At 42.4% G+C, this 16,095-nt stretch overlaps 1 protein-coding gene across 2 annotated transcripts in view; it reads left to right on the top strand.

Moving 5' to 3' along the window:
* Olf413 (DBH like monooxygenase olf413) overlaps positions 1 to 16,095 on the top strand; it is a 171,396-nt gene that overhangs the window by 108,588 nt on the left and 46,713 nt on the right. For both annotated transcript variants that reach the window (XR_011799897.1, XM_072003242.1), the window contains exon 3: positions 14,531 to 14,680. Coding sequence is in view for 1 of the 2 variants with exons in the window: in XM_072003242.1 (XP_071859343.1) it covers positions 14,531 to 14,680 (150 nt within the window). In the remaining variant the exon portion in view is untranslated. The remainder of the gene's footprint in view (positions 1 to 14,530; positions 14,681 to 16,095) is intronic.

The raw sequence follows: 16,095 nt of genomic DNA, 5'->3' as shown, positions 1-16,095 counted from the left end.
GATAGGGGGAAGGGGAGAAGCAAGAGAAGCGCGACGTGTTACACTGTTCGGCTCGTGAATTTATTATAACGGTGCCGGTAATTAAATTCATGGGATTCCGTGAAGTTTTTACACGGTCCACCATCGAACGAAAACGTTCGTCGTCTGCGATTTTACCGATTCCAGCATGGAAACGGCTTCCAAGGGATAATCCATGAAGGAATTTGCTCGAGGCCACGTTATTGCTCCCTGTCGCCGGTGACGGGCCGACGAAAATGTTTTAATTTTATTCGTCGGTCCTGGCAGTCAGGCGTCAAAAATGTTCCACGCACTATCACCTTCGCTCGATCTCTTCGACGCTCGTAATCCTTTCGGTCTCTCGAATTTCCTTTCCTTCTTCGTCTTCTTTTTTCACCTTCTTTGTCTTCTTTTATATCGTTTGATGGCCCGCGCTCTTTTGACACTGTTTGCCCGTCGTCGTTACCTATGTGGTTGATGCGCGTTGACGCTCCGAAGACCGTTGATCTATCGCGGACACGAAGCGAAGAAAAAGATACCGAGCTCTCTTTCATGGAACTCGTCGTGGTTGAGAAGATGTGACGCACGCTCGAATTAAGCGGGATGCTGCCTTCGAAGATCCCTTGTCTTGATCGTCCTCGAGACCACAAGGTAAACGCAGGGGGTGGCATGGCTATGGAACACGAGCCTGTCTATATAGCATGCAACCGTGTTCTAAATTTTCGATGATACCATTTTCTTCGGCCCTCTGATTCGTTTTTACGTGTTTCGTGTCAGAATTAATTATTGTTATTGACTCTTCGAGCTGGTATGTAATTCGACTTGCATATCTTTATGTCTCCTTAAACATCCGTACGCTGTTTAAAAATTTTATATTATAATATTCTAAGTTTATATCGCTTATATCTGTATGAAAAATTTGCGCGTTCAAATTAGAAACATTTCTGAAAGCAAAACCGTAGCCATCTCATCGACTATGAAGAATTCGATTCAAAGTTGGTGTACGATGTTCACGATGTTACAAAGTGATTCCCCGACCTGCAATTCCACGATACGAGTTCGAAGAAGAATTCTCGTAAGGATAAGATCGCGTTATTCCAGCCGGTACGATTAATGCCGGCGTTGTTTAACGTACGTAGGTACCGAACGGGGGTCGAGTATATACGTAAGGCAGCGGCACAGCCGGTTGCATTCATTTGGACAATTTAGGCGGGCAAGGAGAAAACAATCAGGGTTCGAGATCGAATCGAGTTTGGGCTCACAAAGGCAGGACGCGGTCGCACGGGAGAAGCGGTAGCGAGAGATGTCGAACGAGGAGGCCCACCTCTGGGCGAGAGAAGGTGGAACTCCTCCGCGCTCGTGGTCGACGACTAATGTTAAAGCGAGATGAATGCATCGAGCAAACTGTAGCGTAGCGAGAAAGAGAAAAAGAAAGAAGAGTGGAAAGAAAAGCAACGCAGCAAAGAACGTGCACGAATCGAAGAATGGGGACGGTACGTGGACGAAGATGGGACCCGTTATGGAGATGAGAGGGGCGATGGACAATGGGTTCTGGGCCGGGCCCCCTGAATTCATAATCCTCATTCCTACGCCGCACAATGATCCAAATATGTTTTCTGTATAACAAAACGCTTTTATAAATGTTTATCATCAATTTAAATATTATCTGATGCGGGTGGCATTTGCCCAGAGTAGCTCGGTTACTACCGTTGGATCGACGTCAACTACTCTTTTCGTATCTCCGTCCCTCTACGAAGGGCAGATGAGGAATGGCTTTGAGATTTTTCACTGCCTACCGCAGACTGCTTTTACGTCTTTTAGCTTTCGCCTCATCCCATCGCCTCGACGACGACTTCTTCTTTCTACCTGCTCCCTCCCTGCTCCCTCCCCCTACTCTTCTTCACTTCGTCGGACTGGTAGAAGTTACGAATGAATTAGATCGAGAAAGAGCAAACTCTCTCGTGGCTCGTGTTCGATCCTCCGCTCAGCCGATGAACGGTGACTTTTTAACCCAACCCGCTTCGCGGATGGTGTTCTTTATGTGAACTATTCCATATCAATCTTCCTAGCTATCGATAGCGGATATCGTGACGCGACTGCCGTTTCGCCAACTTTCTACGGAATGACGACGACTGTCGATTTAACATTCATAGAAATTAGAATTTCGAACCAATTTCGTGCGCTAGATCTGTAGATTAAATTTTTGTACATTAAATTTTTATACTATAGTTCCAAAGAGTATTTGCACACCAGTATTTACTAATTAATTAGGTGTAAATCTTGTATTAATTAGTAGTAGTTTCATATGACTACAAAAAATTAATACTTTGAAAGTAAAATGTAAAACCTGGGAAAAGATACTTCATTGGAAAATAAGGGTATGTGTAAGTACTTGTGATAGCCATTGTGTGATTGTGTCGATTCGAAAATTATTTATCTAAAATTAGCAACAAAAGTTTTATTATTCTAATCTTTTTTTAATGTAGTTGTTTGGACGAATTGCATATTTCTTCGGTGAAAATTTGTTTCGCAACGACTGTTCACTAGCAGCCAACTTCATGTATCGAAAATGTTTCGCAGGGTGATGGAGCGACGATGATTATTATTCTACCTCGAGGTGATGTCACAGGCCGACCATTTTTCTTTCACGCTGCACTTGTATCGCGAGTCAGGCGGAGTAGCGAGATATTAAATACGATGAAAATGATTTATGAGCGTGAAACGCTTTCTGGGATTTTCTATTGTCACAGGCGCGCGGTCGCCAACGATACTCGAGCAGATAATTTACGAACACTCGTAATTATGTCAAAATGATCAACAGGAGGGACCTCTGTGTTGCGCGTAACGATAATCCTACAAAATTTACCAATGAGTACATATTTACGATATGGAACGGTGAATTTAAAATTGAAACGTCGTTCGTAAGATACGACGAATGTAAAAGTTTCATATGTACGGTCTGTTATTTACATGAATCTTTATCCATCAGAGAGCAATTAAAATATGAAAAATAAACGTTACACGGAAGAACTTATTTTTTAAAGAAATAACGTTGCGTTTCTGAATCACGGGATATCTTATCTACAGAGAGAAGCTATTAGCATAGCAGCGATACGAACATAAAAGTAACGGTAGCTTATTTTCAAGGAAAAGTTTCGCGGCATAAAGACATCTTTCTTTGTGCTGCCATTGTCGGATTATAATACCATCGAAACGCATTATCGTGCGGAATAACGCGGCAACAATTGTCAATAGAATCGAACGATCAAGTCCACGAGGAACGATAACGGTCGACGATACGATTGTAGACTGAGACACGAAGGGAAATGGATTCCCCCCGCGAAGGCGACGACGTCGTAACGTACAATATCTCTGGAAAACAAGCGACGGAGCCGAGAAAGAATCGAATAAATTAATACTTAATCAGGACAGTGGCGAAATGCAGCGGGGGAAAAAAAATAGAAGAAACGATGACAACGATGGCGCGGGATGGAAAAAGAAAATTTACGAGGAACGGACGTTTCGCGTTTCCACGATAATATCCTCGGGTGTCTCGTGATTAATGCAGCCGCTCAGTCGGTGAAAAGACGACGGTCTTACAGCAGGATCGACTCGTGATCCAGAAAAACTGGCTGCACGGGACGGAAAGAATAATGGCGTCGCGCACTGATGACTCCTTTCGAAGCAAACCTCAGCGTCGCGACGACAACGGCGACTGTTCGCGTGGCCCCCTTCGTGGGAAGCTTTAAACTGCCGGCAGACATGAGCGTGTAATACCGGGATCCTTCGTTCCGCGCGCGACAACGATCTGCGTGCATTCGCTGCAGAGTTTGGTTCCTTCGAGCGGAACACCGGTGCCGCACGTATCAGTTCGTCGGCGACAGGAAATTTACCGTGCACGGCAAGTGGTATAAGTGGATGCTGGTTGAACAATTACCACGAAATCCGAGGCACTTTGCGTCTGAAATTTCGTCAAACTAGGTCTGGTCTAGATTTGATTTCGTCTTAGAAGCAGTGAAGGTGTTCAGACAGAGAGCACGTTAAATGAATCCGGTTCGCTATGTTACAGAGAGACTAGTATTGTAGGCGATACAATACACTAATATTAAGACACGATATTGCGAGATTGTAAAATCGGCCAAAGTAATTATGTTTACAGAGTTGTGACTAAGGGATTGATAGAAATTTCCTAGAATTATAGTTAATGTTGTACGAAGAAACTTTCAGTACATAATTAAAATTTATATTGAAGTTACAACTTCTGCTTTCTCGTCCTTAATCTGTTGAAATGTAATCGCGACTAAAATTTCTAGTACTTTTGCTTCAAGTATATCCTTTTCATTGTATGGAAGTCTAAAACAATTTGTCCTAAATCGGTTTCATTTCCACTCACAACGCTATGACAGATGATTAAATTATAATCTCGTTATATCATGACTCATACTATACGCGCTAATTAATGAAAATTTATATTGTACTAAATTATATAAGTAATTGAGATATGGTATAAGTGTATAATATACGCTGTACAAACGATTCTAACAGTTAGAGCTATTTATTGTTCACATTGACGGTAGCACGCACCGGTATCGACATATTACTCACACGGAAGGATAGGTAGTACAGCCAGGAAATCTAGGTTAGCGTGAAATTTGTAGCTACCAGCTTTTTGATATTCATGAAACTTTTTACCCGTATCCCTGTTTTGTTTTTCTTTGCCATCCCGTGCAATCTTTTGCAACTCGCCGACCCGTAATTGTCTTCATCTGTAACAAGTCCAGAGCTACCGCTTACGATTCCAGGCAATACGAGGTAATGTCTTGAATAAAATATTTCCGCTATCTGAGACGTCAGTCGCGCTCAATCTCTGCAAAGGCGATACATCCGCACGGTACATCCAACATTCATTTTCTTGCCGTTCGATAATTTCCAGTAAATTCTCGGGATTCGAGGCACCGCTCTCGATAATGCGCCACTCGACACCTGCTTCTATCTTCTACTCTATCGGCGAGGCTTTCTTCGCAGCCGGAGTAATCCTCTCGGAAATCGCTCATAGACGAAACCTTAAAGTGGTAGTCGAGGAACGAATTGATTTGCAAATGGAAGAAAACGACGGGAGTTGCGCGTCGAGTTCCTTCTCGCTGCTTTTCATCGACGCCCAAGACCTTTGACTTCCAACACCAATTTATGCAGACCCATCACCGTAAAACGTGCACTACCGTCGATCCTCTAAGGATGGTTCGTAACGAAACGATTTTCACGCCTGCCTTCGCACACCTTACCTTCTTTTTGAGTCGTTGATCGATCAAAACTTCCAACCTCCGATAGGGAAACAAATTTCACAGCAGACACAGTCGAAAGTCCATTCATGGAACGAACAGTAACACGAAAGAAGGACATCGTACTTCAGTACGATTCTTGAACTGGTAATTGTAATTCAGCCAACGAGCACAGCTTTACTTTCGATCGGCGAGACGCACGAATTCGTTGGGATTGTAATCCGCGCGGGGGCAAATGGAATACGAGGAATCGAAGGTCGTTGTTCTGGCTGAAATATCGATTATGTCGTGCAAGCTGGCCGCGTGCTCGCGGAATCGTGTTGCACGGAACAATGTTTCGCTCGACGCAAGTCGGCTAAATTATTAATCCGGCTTCGTGTAATCGCGTTGTTAAGGTGAAAAGCCGCACAGCGAACATTCTTTGACACGACACCGGCCGTTTACGCCTGATTCAAGCTTCGGAAGCGTGTTACGTATCGGGAGGAAATAACGTAACCTGGCCAAGAACAGACTCGCTAAGAAAGAAAAGAGTTACAGTGGAGTCTAACAAGTGATAAATAATATTTCGATGAAATGGAGCAATACGTATACAAAATGTGCCATGTGTGCGCGTTGGAAAATTCGTCGAATTAATTTCATTCTATTTTATCGTTTAATTCGCATCATGAAATTATTTCGTTCCTTTTCTAGTTGTATTACCAGCGCGTTTTCTAATTTTGGACAATAGAGTCATAAGTATCAAGCAAACACCGTTGAAACCGTGCAATATCGTCGCGCTAGGAGATTTTGCGGCGGACGCACATACAGATTGAAGCACCGTGGAAAACACGGCGCTATCGGATTAAATGCATCTGCAACTGTTATCTTCCCGTTGATGACTTGGAGCTGGCAACTTCCGCCGCTACGTTCTTTCGTCCTCGCGTGTTTCGTCGAGAATGCGTGCTTATCCGGTTTTACTTTCCGCTAACTTTATCAAATGTATGATTTTTCGAGCGACGGAAAGAGACAAAGATAGGGAGAGACGAAAAGGCAGAAGGACGGGGAGAATGAACGAGAACACGTTGGCTGAACGCTCGGCTGTCGGCTGGATAACATCGATAGGAATAAAGTTATATGCATTTCGTTTTTGTTGCGTTCTTACCGTTGATCCGTGGTTTGATTTGCTCTCGCGTTTCCGTTTCACAGATCAACTCGATAACTTGAAAGCTTTTCCTGCCTTTCGTTCCAATTAGCGGATCGTGCATACGACTTCTCATCCTACTTTCAACGATTGTATCGATCGATCTTGCGGCTCTCGTTCCCCGTCCACTACTTTCAAAGTAATCGTGTCAATTGTAAACATACGTGTTCGAGTTGTACGGTTTGTCAGGAATTTTGTAGAGTATTCGCTCCGTCTGAAGAATAACTCTACTCTTCGAACAAAAACCATTTGCTTCGAATCTCCCATGAAACGTTTCGTTAAATCACTGTATGCGTACTTGAACCGATTTCAAATTTCTCTTCGACGTAGTACGATTACGAATAGATGTACATTTGTCGTTGGTCTGTTATTCACCTTTCTTCGCAAATTCATTTTAGCTCTTATATTCTTAATTCCTTAAATAGGATTCATCAGGTTAGGAGCGATACTTTAGGAAACTTTTTATGTTCCATAGAGTTCGTTACGCGTTACATATCTTCGTAATAAAATTAAATTATAAATATATTTTTTATTATGTTTGATAAAACAGTTGTCGCAACTATTGATATTTTAAAGTTTTATTTTAAAGTATCTTATCAGTTAGCGATACAAATAATTAAATGTACATAGATGAGAACTCGAAGTGAATCCCTAAACTTAGTACATTTGATGATACATTAGGTCAGGTGATAGATTTACACGAGCTGTTAGGAACAGACCTATCTGAACCAGGTAGGTCTATCCATTTTGTCCATTAAGGAGTTTATAATAAATTTCTAAATCTCCTAATTCACAGTAGCATCGTAGAAATACCTTTATAGATACATTGCAGAAGTGATTCAAATCAATCGTAAACCAGCTATGTACATCGTCAGCCTCGCTGTTTTTCCTCGTAACAACATGATCAATTGCTCGGGACAACATGAGCAAGGAAACGGTTCTCGACTGGCGAATTCCTATCGCATGTTTCGAAGCAACGGATGACTACTTTCGCGCACGCAATTGCTCGTGCTTAGTTTTGTTATCGCACGAGCACTTGTCATTAACCCTCGTAGCCATTTTGGAGGGTTGGTGCGGCGTTTCTCGCAGCCGCGGATAAACACGAACCCATGGGTGCGTGCAGTTGTCGTTATCAATTTTATGATTTCGAGAGAACACGGACGCTCGAATCGTTTCACGCCTGAGAAACGCTGTGGCCGAGCATCGTGTTTATTTATCGGCAACTGATAACGACAGCGTCCACGATAGAGGAACGTCCACGGACGTCGTGTTAATGATTACGTGCTACGGCCGGTGGAAGCGAGCGTGGCGAATAAAATCCGTCGGCCTCGTTGTACGCATTGCGACAAACCGGAGGTCGGAGGTTGCCACCGTGGCGTAGATCGTCGCGCGACGATAATCACTTTATGACGGTTCTCCTGTGTGCTGAGCCTTTTTCTCATTTCGACACGTCAGACTTTTATGAGACTCGTATATGAAGCATAGGTTGTTAGTTGTTACTTTAATTTAACTTAACTAATATTCTGCATTAATTAACATTAATAAATCTGCATTAAATCTTAAAATTGTTCTTCTATAAAACTTATTATTTGTTTTATCCATGACATTTAAATGCTCCAAATTTAGTTATTTTGGTCAAAGTGCTGTAAATACTTTATAGATATTGTGGTTTAATTTATTCAACTACATTCTAATTTAATCTCCTAAGTTTCTACCTTTTGAAATAATCTGTGTTGATGCATCTAGAAAAGACAGTGACATCTAGAGTCGTATTCAGTCTCAAGAGTCAATTGAGATATGTTTATAGTTCTGTATTAAAGGAGATTTGATTCGGGTACGGAAAGAATTTCGACAATAAGAAAAATATTGTAAGGCTATCATAAAAAAATTCCAACGATTCAAACGTAATAGAAACACCAAAAAAGAAATACTAACAACAAAATTTCAAGCATATCCGGGAGAGAATATCAGAAATAAAAATAACAAGCAGCATTATTATATAAATAAATAAATAAATAAATAAAATCAGAATACAAGGAAAGATGTTTCAAAAATAAAATTACTAGTCATAACGTTCTAAGGAATAAATGTCAGAGATTTCTGAATGATAAAATAAGCTTCGGATAAGGTAAAGTTAAACTGTAAATGTGAAAATCCAAAGAATAGCTATGTAATATATATATAGCAACATCTATACACATCCCATGTATGATTAATCGCAATAGAAGAACATCTGCGATTACGTTTGATTCCTGATTTGTCGCGGTTCTTCCGGGAATTTCGGCCATCGATCTCGTTCTTGTCGCCATGCGAGCCCATTAAGCGCGATCATTAGCTCCGGTAGGATGCCGCTGTCAGCGTTGGTGACGTCGCGTCGCATTATCGAGACCGGCGAATCGGGACAGAGTAATTGACATAATTGTCCGGCACGTGAAATCGATCGGGCATGCCGATGAGAAGGCGTCAATGCCAAGAAGGGTCTGCACTTACCATCAGATTATTCGAATTTATCGGACGACCTGTAATACTCAAAGAAATGCACCTTCTACATCTTCCATATAAAATTACATCATTAATTTTGTAAAAATTGCTCCCTCTTAAACAATTTAAATAACTTCTGTTGTCCATATATTTACTGCGTGCAATATTTGTTCAATCTGGCACATAAGGAGATGCGTAGGAATACGTAGCTCAGAAGGCGACCAACTATTAATCAAACATGAAAACATGTAGTTATCCCGAACAAAAAGTCGAATTATATTATATGAAATTGTTATATTATATCAAATAATATTTCATCTTCTTTGTTAAAATAATGGAGACAGTAATATGCTCGGTACGAAGCTGTTCGTACCGTATCACGGATTTGCTGCCAATTATCTAGATATGTACCTTCCATTCTCTGTCACTGTCATTTCTATTCCGCCATAGAGCTCGCGCTGTCCACCGAATAATTCTTATTACACTCGAAACGATAGGAGACAATAGCTGCCGTCGAAGCAGCGTATTCTACCTAATTGGCATAATTTCTCTCTATGTAGAACCGCAACGCAGATTCACGGCACGATGATGGTAACTGTGAGAAACAGCGGTCATACACATACAACTGGGCTTGATTACACGAACAGACAACCGACCTCGTTGGTTTCGTGTCACTCGGTATTATAAAGAAACTTTCTGGCCACGAGTCGCGACATGGTATTTCCGGAAACGTTTTCCTAGACCACGTTTGTTCGTTGGTTCGCTCGTGCGTTACTCTCTTCAGAGCGGAAGTTCGTGAGGAAAACGCGCAAACGAGAACGCAACGACAATTTATTAACGATCACGGCGTCCGGTAATTATTTCCGTCGTGAACATGGTCTGGATACAAGCGCGCGTGACCGAACGCGTTCACAGCAATGCCGCGTGAGATTTTCTCCGTTTGGAATCGGGAGATTTGTCGCCGGTCGAGCGTAGAGTATTAGAAGCGTTAGATCATTAACGCGGTATATAGTCGCGTTGTCCTCTCAGCGTCACCGATGACGCGCCACGTTGGGACGCGACAACAGCGAATTGGCCCAACGTAATTGCTATAATTTCCCAACGCGTGGAATCTGTTGTTGCAACGTGAGCACGTTGTCCACCGAACCTCGAGATACCTGCCCCGATAGAACTAGCAAGACAATTATGTCGTATGGACCACGGGCAACGCGCGTGCACGTATGCGTGCACACGAGGCATCGGTAAAATATATGGCACGCGTGTGTCTCGATTGTGGCGATCGAAATCGACGAAACGATTGAATTTACCGAAGATTCAGCGGTGATCGTAATTTTCAATCGCAGATTACGGATCTGATTGCGGATTAAGCGATACTGCCGGGCTATTTGATTACCGGGTATATCGGAAATTGTACTAACAAGTACGGTCGCGACGAAAGCAATTTATTGCTTGATCGGTGAAACGATATCGCCATAACGAGCGTGGTCGGTGAAAGTGGTAGGGGGAGAGGGTTTAATTCATTGACTGCCGTTGATAACTCGATCGAGCTCGTTCTTTCGAGTTTTCTGACTCGCCGGATATATTGAAAGTCGCGTTTCTGCCCTAACGATAAGTAATTCCAGTAACGACGATATTTTAACACAATTCTGTTTCCCGGTAGCAATTGAACCTTATTTTAAGAATGAAACAGGGCCACAAGAGCGATAAAACACACGTACTATTTGGCGTTGTTCCTGAGACGCAGCCATTTCAATGCTGCATAAGCTGCACGTCCAAGTTTCACAGGAGAGCCGCGCCAAACGATCGCCTAAGTGGAAAACATGATTGAATAGAACATTGTTGCTTACAGGAAATTTTCTGATTCATTCCGTGTTCCAAGTCCATTCACCAGGCAACGAGCATAGATCGCGATACGCCTTATACGATATCGCTGGGAACGACTTTAATTTACTCGATGCAAGGTCCGTTTTTTACCGTGACTTTAAAACGTTCTAATACAAGGGCAGCGGCGCGGCGTAGCTTCGTATATCGTATAATTGCACGCCTACGTACGTCTTTCTCGAAAACATTCTTTCGCTCGTGTGGGCTTAGCCGACCTCCTTCCGCCCATTTAAACTTCGTCTCTATTCTCCACGACATTTACCCGGAACGGACATTGCGTAAATAATTGCAACGCGCGTTGCATAATGAAGTAGCTGTATGGAATCGAACAACTTATGTAGTACCGTGTGTTTTTGCTATAGCATGACACCCACGTGACAATAAACACGGGAATGACAGTCGATGGAAAGAAAAGGCTATACTACCGTGGGACGCGTGCAGCGTGGAAACGACACTCGCATCGCGACAACATATTATAACAGCGTACACTTCCTGATTTTTTCAATACTTCCATGGGGCAGTGTGTGTAAAATGTAAACGCATGAGCAGAGTTGAACGTTGCATGCAAGAGGATACATAAAACGTTTCTTAGAAACTTTCGCGAGCCCTTGAAGAGAAATTCTTTAGTCGTCAGGAATAAAAAGAAATATTGATTTAAAAAATCATGTTCTAAAATACTGTAAATAATAAATACTGTAGGTAAAATACTGTTCTCGATACATATCGGATATATATAATAAAAATCATCATTAAATACATTGATACGTATCCAAAAGAGCGGTGGTTCGTTTGAAAAACCGAATAATCGAAACAGAAGTTGGAATTTTCATTTAAATCGGTGCAGTTAAATGTATGGAGGAGGCATTGTCGGACCTCTGAATGGCGCAGACATAATTCGTATAATTGCGGAACACTTGCCACTCATCGTTCGCCATTCTTTCGCGGTAATATGCAACGTTCCGCGGTATCAACCGCGCTCATACGTGAATGGCAATAAACAGTCGGTACAATGGCTGGTGGGACAAGAAGACAATTGCGGTGCATGGGGACACTCACGGAAACGGAACACTCGTTTCGCTAGCGAACTATTTTTACCAATGAGAACCATGTTTTCTGCATACTCTCCGCGTTCCCCTTTTCACTCTTCCTTTCTGCTCGTCGTGTGCATCGCAGGAGGAAAGCTAGTACACATTGACGGGTTTACAATCGTGGTTGGTTCGATCTGATTTGCTTCAGTCGTTCAGCATGTACTTCGAACGCGACAGTAACCTCTGCGAGTCTTTGAATCGAAAACTGTGAGAAGAGGTATCGTGCAAGTATAAGCTGTACACGATGCAGCAAAGAGAGAGCATGAGAGTAACACGAAGGAGGAAAGTCCGATTTTCCGATCGGTCGTGTGTCGACTGCCAGTGGGGGTTACCGAGGAGATGAAAAAATATGCTTCCCATTTCCGATGTGGCGGCGGAAATTGAAGAAGTTGCACGAGACGACAGTGGAAAATATTTATTACTCGGCCGCAGATACTTTTCTTGACTTACGAACTGTTGCGGTTTCTCAGGTCTTTCTCGACTCAGCTTTGTGGTACCTCGTCATAGCGTTTTAAGAGATAAAATACGCGTCGAGTCTCGTGATTATTCTTGAAAATTAAATAGCATACGATATATACGAAGAGGTAAAGTTTCTGGCAGTATATGTATAACAGATTGTGTTCTCTTTTGGTGTGGTGTTGCAATGGAAGATTAAAACGACGCTAAGCTGGCAATAAAGAGTAACGTTATAGCCGAGCCAGTTTAAATTCCATAGTGTCTTATTCCGAACGACGCGGATTCCCTGCGTGCTGAGACAAAAGAGGGTAGTTGTTAGCTATCAGCGTGCACAAGACCCTTCCTGTGCTCTTCTCTCTGTTTCGCTTGGAAGCCTTCACGCTAAGCGCGAAGGTAATATCGGACTGAGCTTTTCAAAGCACGATCGTCGCGTTCTCAAAGCGAAAGAATGGTTCTTGTTTCTTCCAAGAATTCGAATTTTCTCCTAGATTCACTGCATTACATTTTAAAGCAGTTCCATGTCCATTGCAAATGCTGATAGCTGAAAGACAAGAAAGGAAAGAAAGGTGTAAGAAGATCGAAAAAGAGCGACGAAGAAGAAAAGTAAAGAACGAGAGAAGAGAAAAAGCGGGTAGGTTGACCAGATCGTTAATAAAAATCTGGGCGTGCTAGAAATCTATAAGAGTCGAAACGAGCACCGTCTGCTACGCTAAGTAACTTTGACAATATCGTTCTTTTCCTGAGTTCCTACACCTGCGCCCGGTTTTTTTTATCGCTAAAACAATTTCTTGTTTTTGCCATTCGGCTCCCTCGCGCATGTGCCCGCCCGCTAAATTTTTTATTACAAACGTTTTATATTTTATATCCAATCAGAACAGGCTACAGTTGCCACGTTAGTTCGAATCTTTCACGCGTCGAGGATAACATAAATGGATATTCTCGAGTTCTTCGCTTCTTTTTTCCCCTCTCCGTTTTACTTTCCTTTTCTTTCTACCTCTTTGTATACTGTATTTTCGTTCCCGTGTACGCTTCCATCTGACTGCAGGTGAGACGAATGGCGAGTCGAAGAATGTCGGGACAAAAGGAGGCCAGAAGCATAACATGCGTGACTCGTTCGAGATCACGGCGCACGGTTACGCAGGTACCGGCCGGTTCACGTGGCTGGTAAATTAAATTCTAATAAAGCTCGCCGAAACGGGAAAGAAAAAAGTAGTCGAGTAGTGGTCCACCATCGAACAATGGCGTTGGAAGGCGTCGCAGGCAGCGCGTCTTCGGCCGACACGAACCGCGGATAATTATATCGAGGCGGTGACCAGGAATTCTCGCAGAAAAACTTGTCTTCGGTCCCTACGGTGCTCGCAATGCCGCCATGGGACGGTTAACTAACTCGCCGGCTACGTCGCTCAGGTGGTAGGTGTTCAGTGGTAGGTGTGTCGCTTTCGAAACGCGTCGGCCTCGTGTAAAAAAGGTGATCGGTGAAAAAGACGGCGCGGCGAATAGTTTCATTCCTCCTGTTCCCTGCGGACTTTGCCTGGTAGCACGGTTGTCTCTTGTCTCGTTCGGAAGCTTTGATATCTTTCTGCGTTGGTGAATAGAACGAGGACAAAAAACCACGCAAGAAACTGAAGTGATTCAACGTTATTAATGAGAGATTCGGTTAATGTCTGATGTATGGAACGTGCGAAAAGTTCGAGTACGAGAAAGTATAGGATAAGGTAGGGTTATTTGAGTCAAGCTACACAATTTGCTTTGTAATCTACGTTTGAAGATAGGTTATTATTGAAAATGAGTAAATGATACAAACAATCTCATGGTTGATTTGTTCGAATTATTTTCTCGTTTCTAACATTTTTCTCTGATTGGGGTTAATGTGGCTACACAACATTTCCTCATTCTTTCGTTATTACGTTAAAGGCTAATGGTTTCTTGTAACATACGTCAAGCTTGATTATTTTGTGCAAAGTTCAAAATGGGATTTTAAACTACCGAACCTTAAATGAAGTTAGTTAGTTAGTATTACTTGAGAGCTTGGAAAAGCTTGTTCGATAGAATTTGTTCTTCTGTAAAAGTTCTTCTCGGAAATGGTTTCAATCTTCTCTATAAATTATTCTAACGTTTTTATCATTGGATGGATAAGAAGTTTAACTCAAAATTGTTACTCTTTTCAGGATCGACACGTGAAGAATTCTAGCAAGGATCCGCAGATGGACTCCAGCCAAGACTATTCTCTGCTACTAGGTTACGAGAACAAGACGCACACAGTTCTTCGTTTCAGCAGACGATACGATACGTGCGACCCGCGGGACCTCAAGATCACGGTAGGTGGTTTGATTTATATGGCTTCCGGCGTGAAAGATAATTTCGCGTAGCGCGCCAAGTGCTCGCCTGAGGATCGTTTGACAGATTTACGAGAAAAATTGAACAGTTGAGCATGATGCCAGCCAGCCGAGGAGGAATTATTTATCGCGGTTCTTTAGGAAATTGAGCACCGCAGCTATATACAGCGCGCTAAATAATTAATCCTTTCTGCTGGAATGGCAAGCGTATGGGTATACACCACGATCGAAGTACTTAATTTCGCGATCCTGCAAAATTGCCGTCAATTTCGTAACTGTCTCGCGTTTACATACCGTCACCGGACTGTACAAAAACAGAACCACGAATCGATATTAACTATCCGTGTCATTTCGCCGTAAATTTATCATGACAATCTGGTAGTTTACAACGTTCAGATACATGTATTGCTTGACGATACAAATTACATTTTTTAAAGAGCTACTAATCTAGAACTGCCGTGTGATCGTTAAAGCATTTCTAATATGATCTTACGTAAGATTCAGTTACTCAAAGTTTATGCATTTAGCTATATTTACTGAGGTTTTTATTAAGCTAGAAACGTAATTTCATATATCTATCTGTTTTCATGATATTGCTTTTAATATGGTAATTAATATATGGCAGATATTTGGCTATAATTATAGGTTGGTAGTACGTCCTTTTTATAAATAACGAAACTTACTTAGTTACATATTAGAAACCATTTTTATTCTTCAACGTAAAATTGAAACGAGAAATCACACGTATCAATAGTGATTGTTTCATGCTTGTTTTTCTCACTGTGAAAGGTGAAAGTGCTTAATGATAGAAAGATGCGATTGAATTGGACATGATCTAAACGCGATATTCGAAAATATTTATCACAATACGAGTGATTAGAATTATCGCAAGGTAGAAATTAACGCGAGGCGACGGCGCGACATAGGATCGCCGCAGTAGCGTCCGACAATGGGAAATCGTGGAAATACGAGCGCGATTCATTACACGTCGCAATTAACGTTAATTAACCGACATTACGGGTAGCAAATACGCGGCGTAGCGGCAGCAAAAGTGTCAGGAATTTCACGACGGTTCACGGTTGGCTAACGAGAACGAAGTAGTGCGTCGGCGTTACGGAAAGTCGTGGGCGGTATGCAGAATCATTAGCGAGCCAAAGAGGGGAGTAGAGAAGGAGGAGATATTAACATAGGCCGGTGAAAATTCAAAGACTCGTTATCATCAGGCAGCCTTCGTTCCCTGGATTCCACGCGGCGGAATAGGACGACCAAGCCGACCTAGTTCTTTATTTCGCCAGTAATTAACTCAGAAATAGATCGAGCCATGATAGAGCCGTTTAATCGGTTGGTACCGCGGCTTCAACTTCAATGGAAGAGATTACACGCGTGTTGCGATTCGC

Source organism: Bombus fervidus, chromosome 1 (genome assembly GCF_041682495.2).
Source record: "Bombus fervidus isolate BK054 chromosome 1, iyBomFerv1, whole genome shotgun sequence".
NCBI lineage: Eukaryota > Metazoa > Arthropoda > Insecta > Hymenoptera > Apidae > Bombus > Bombus fervidus.
The sequence above is the reverse complement of the archived record's forward strand: the minus strand, read 5'-3'. Positions and strand labels throughout refer to the sequence as shown.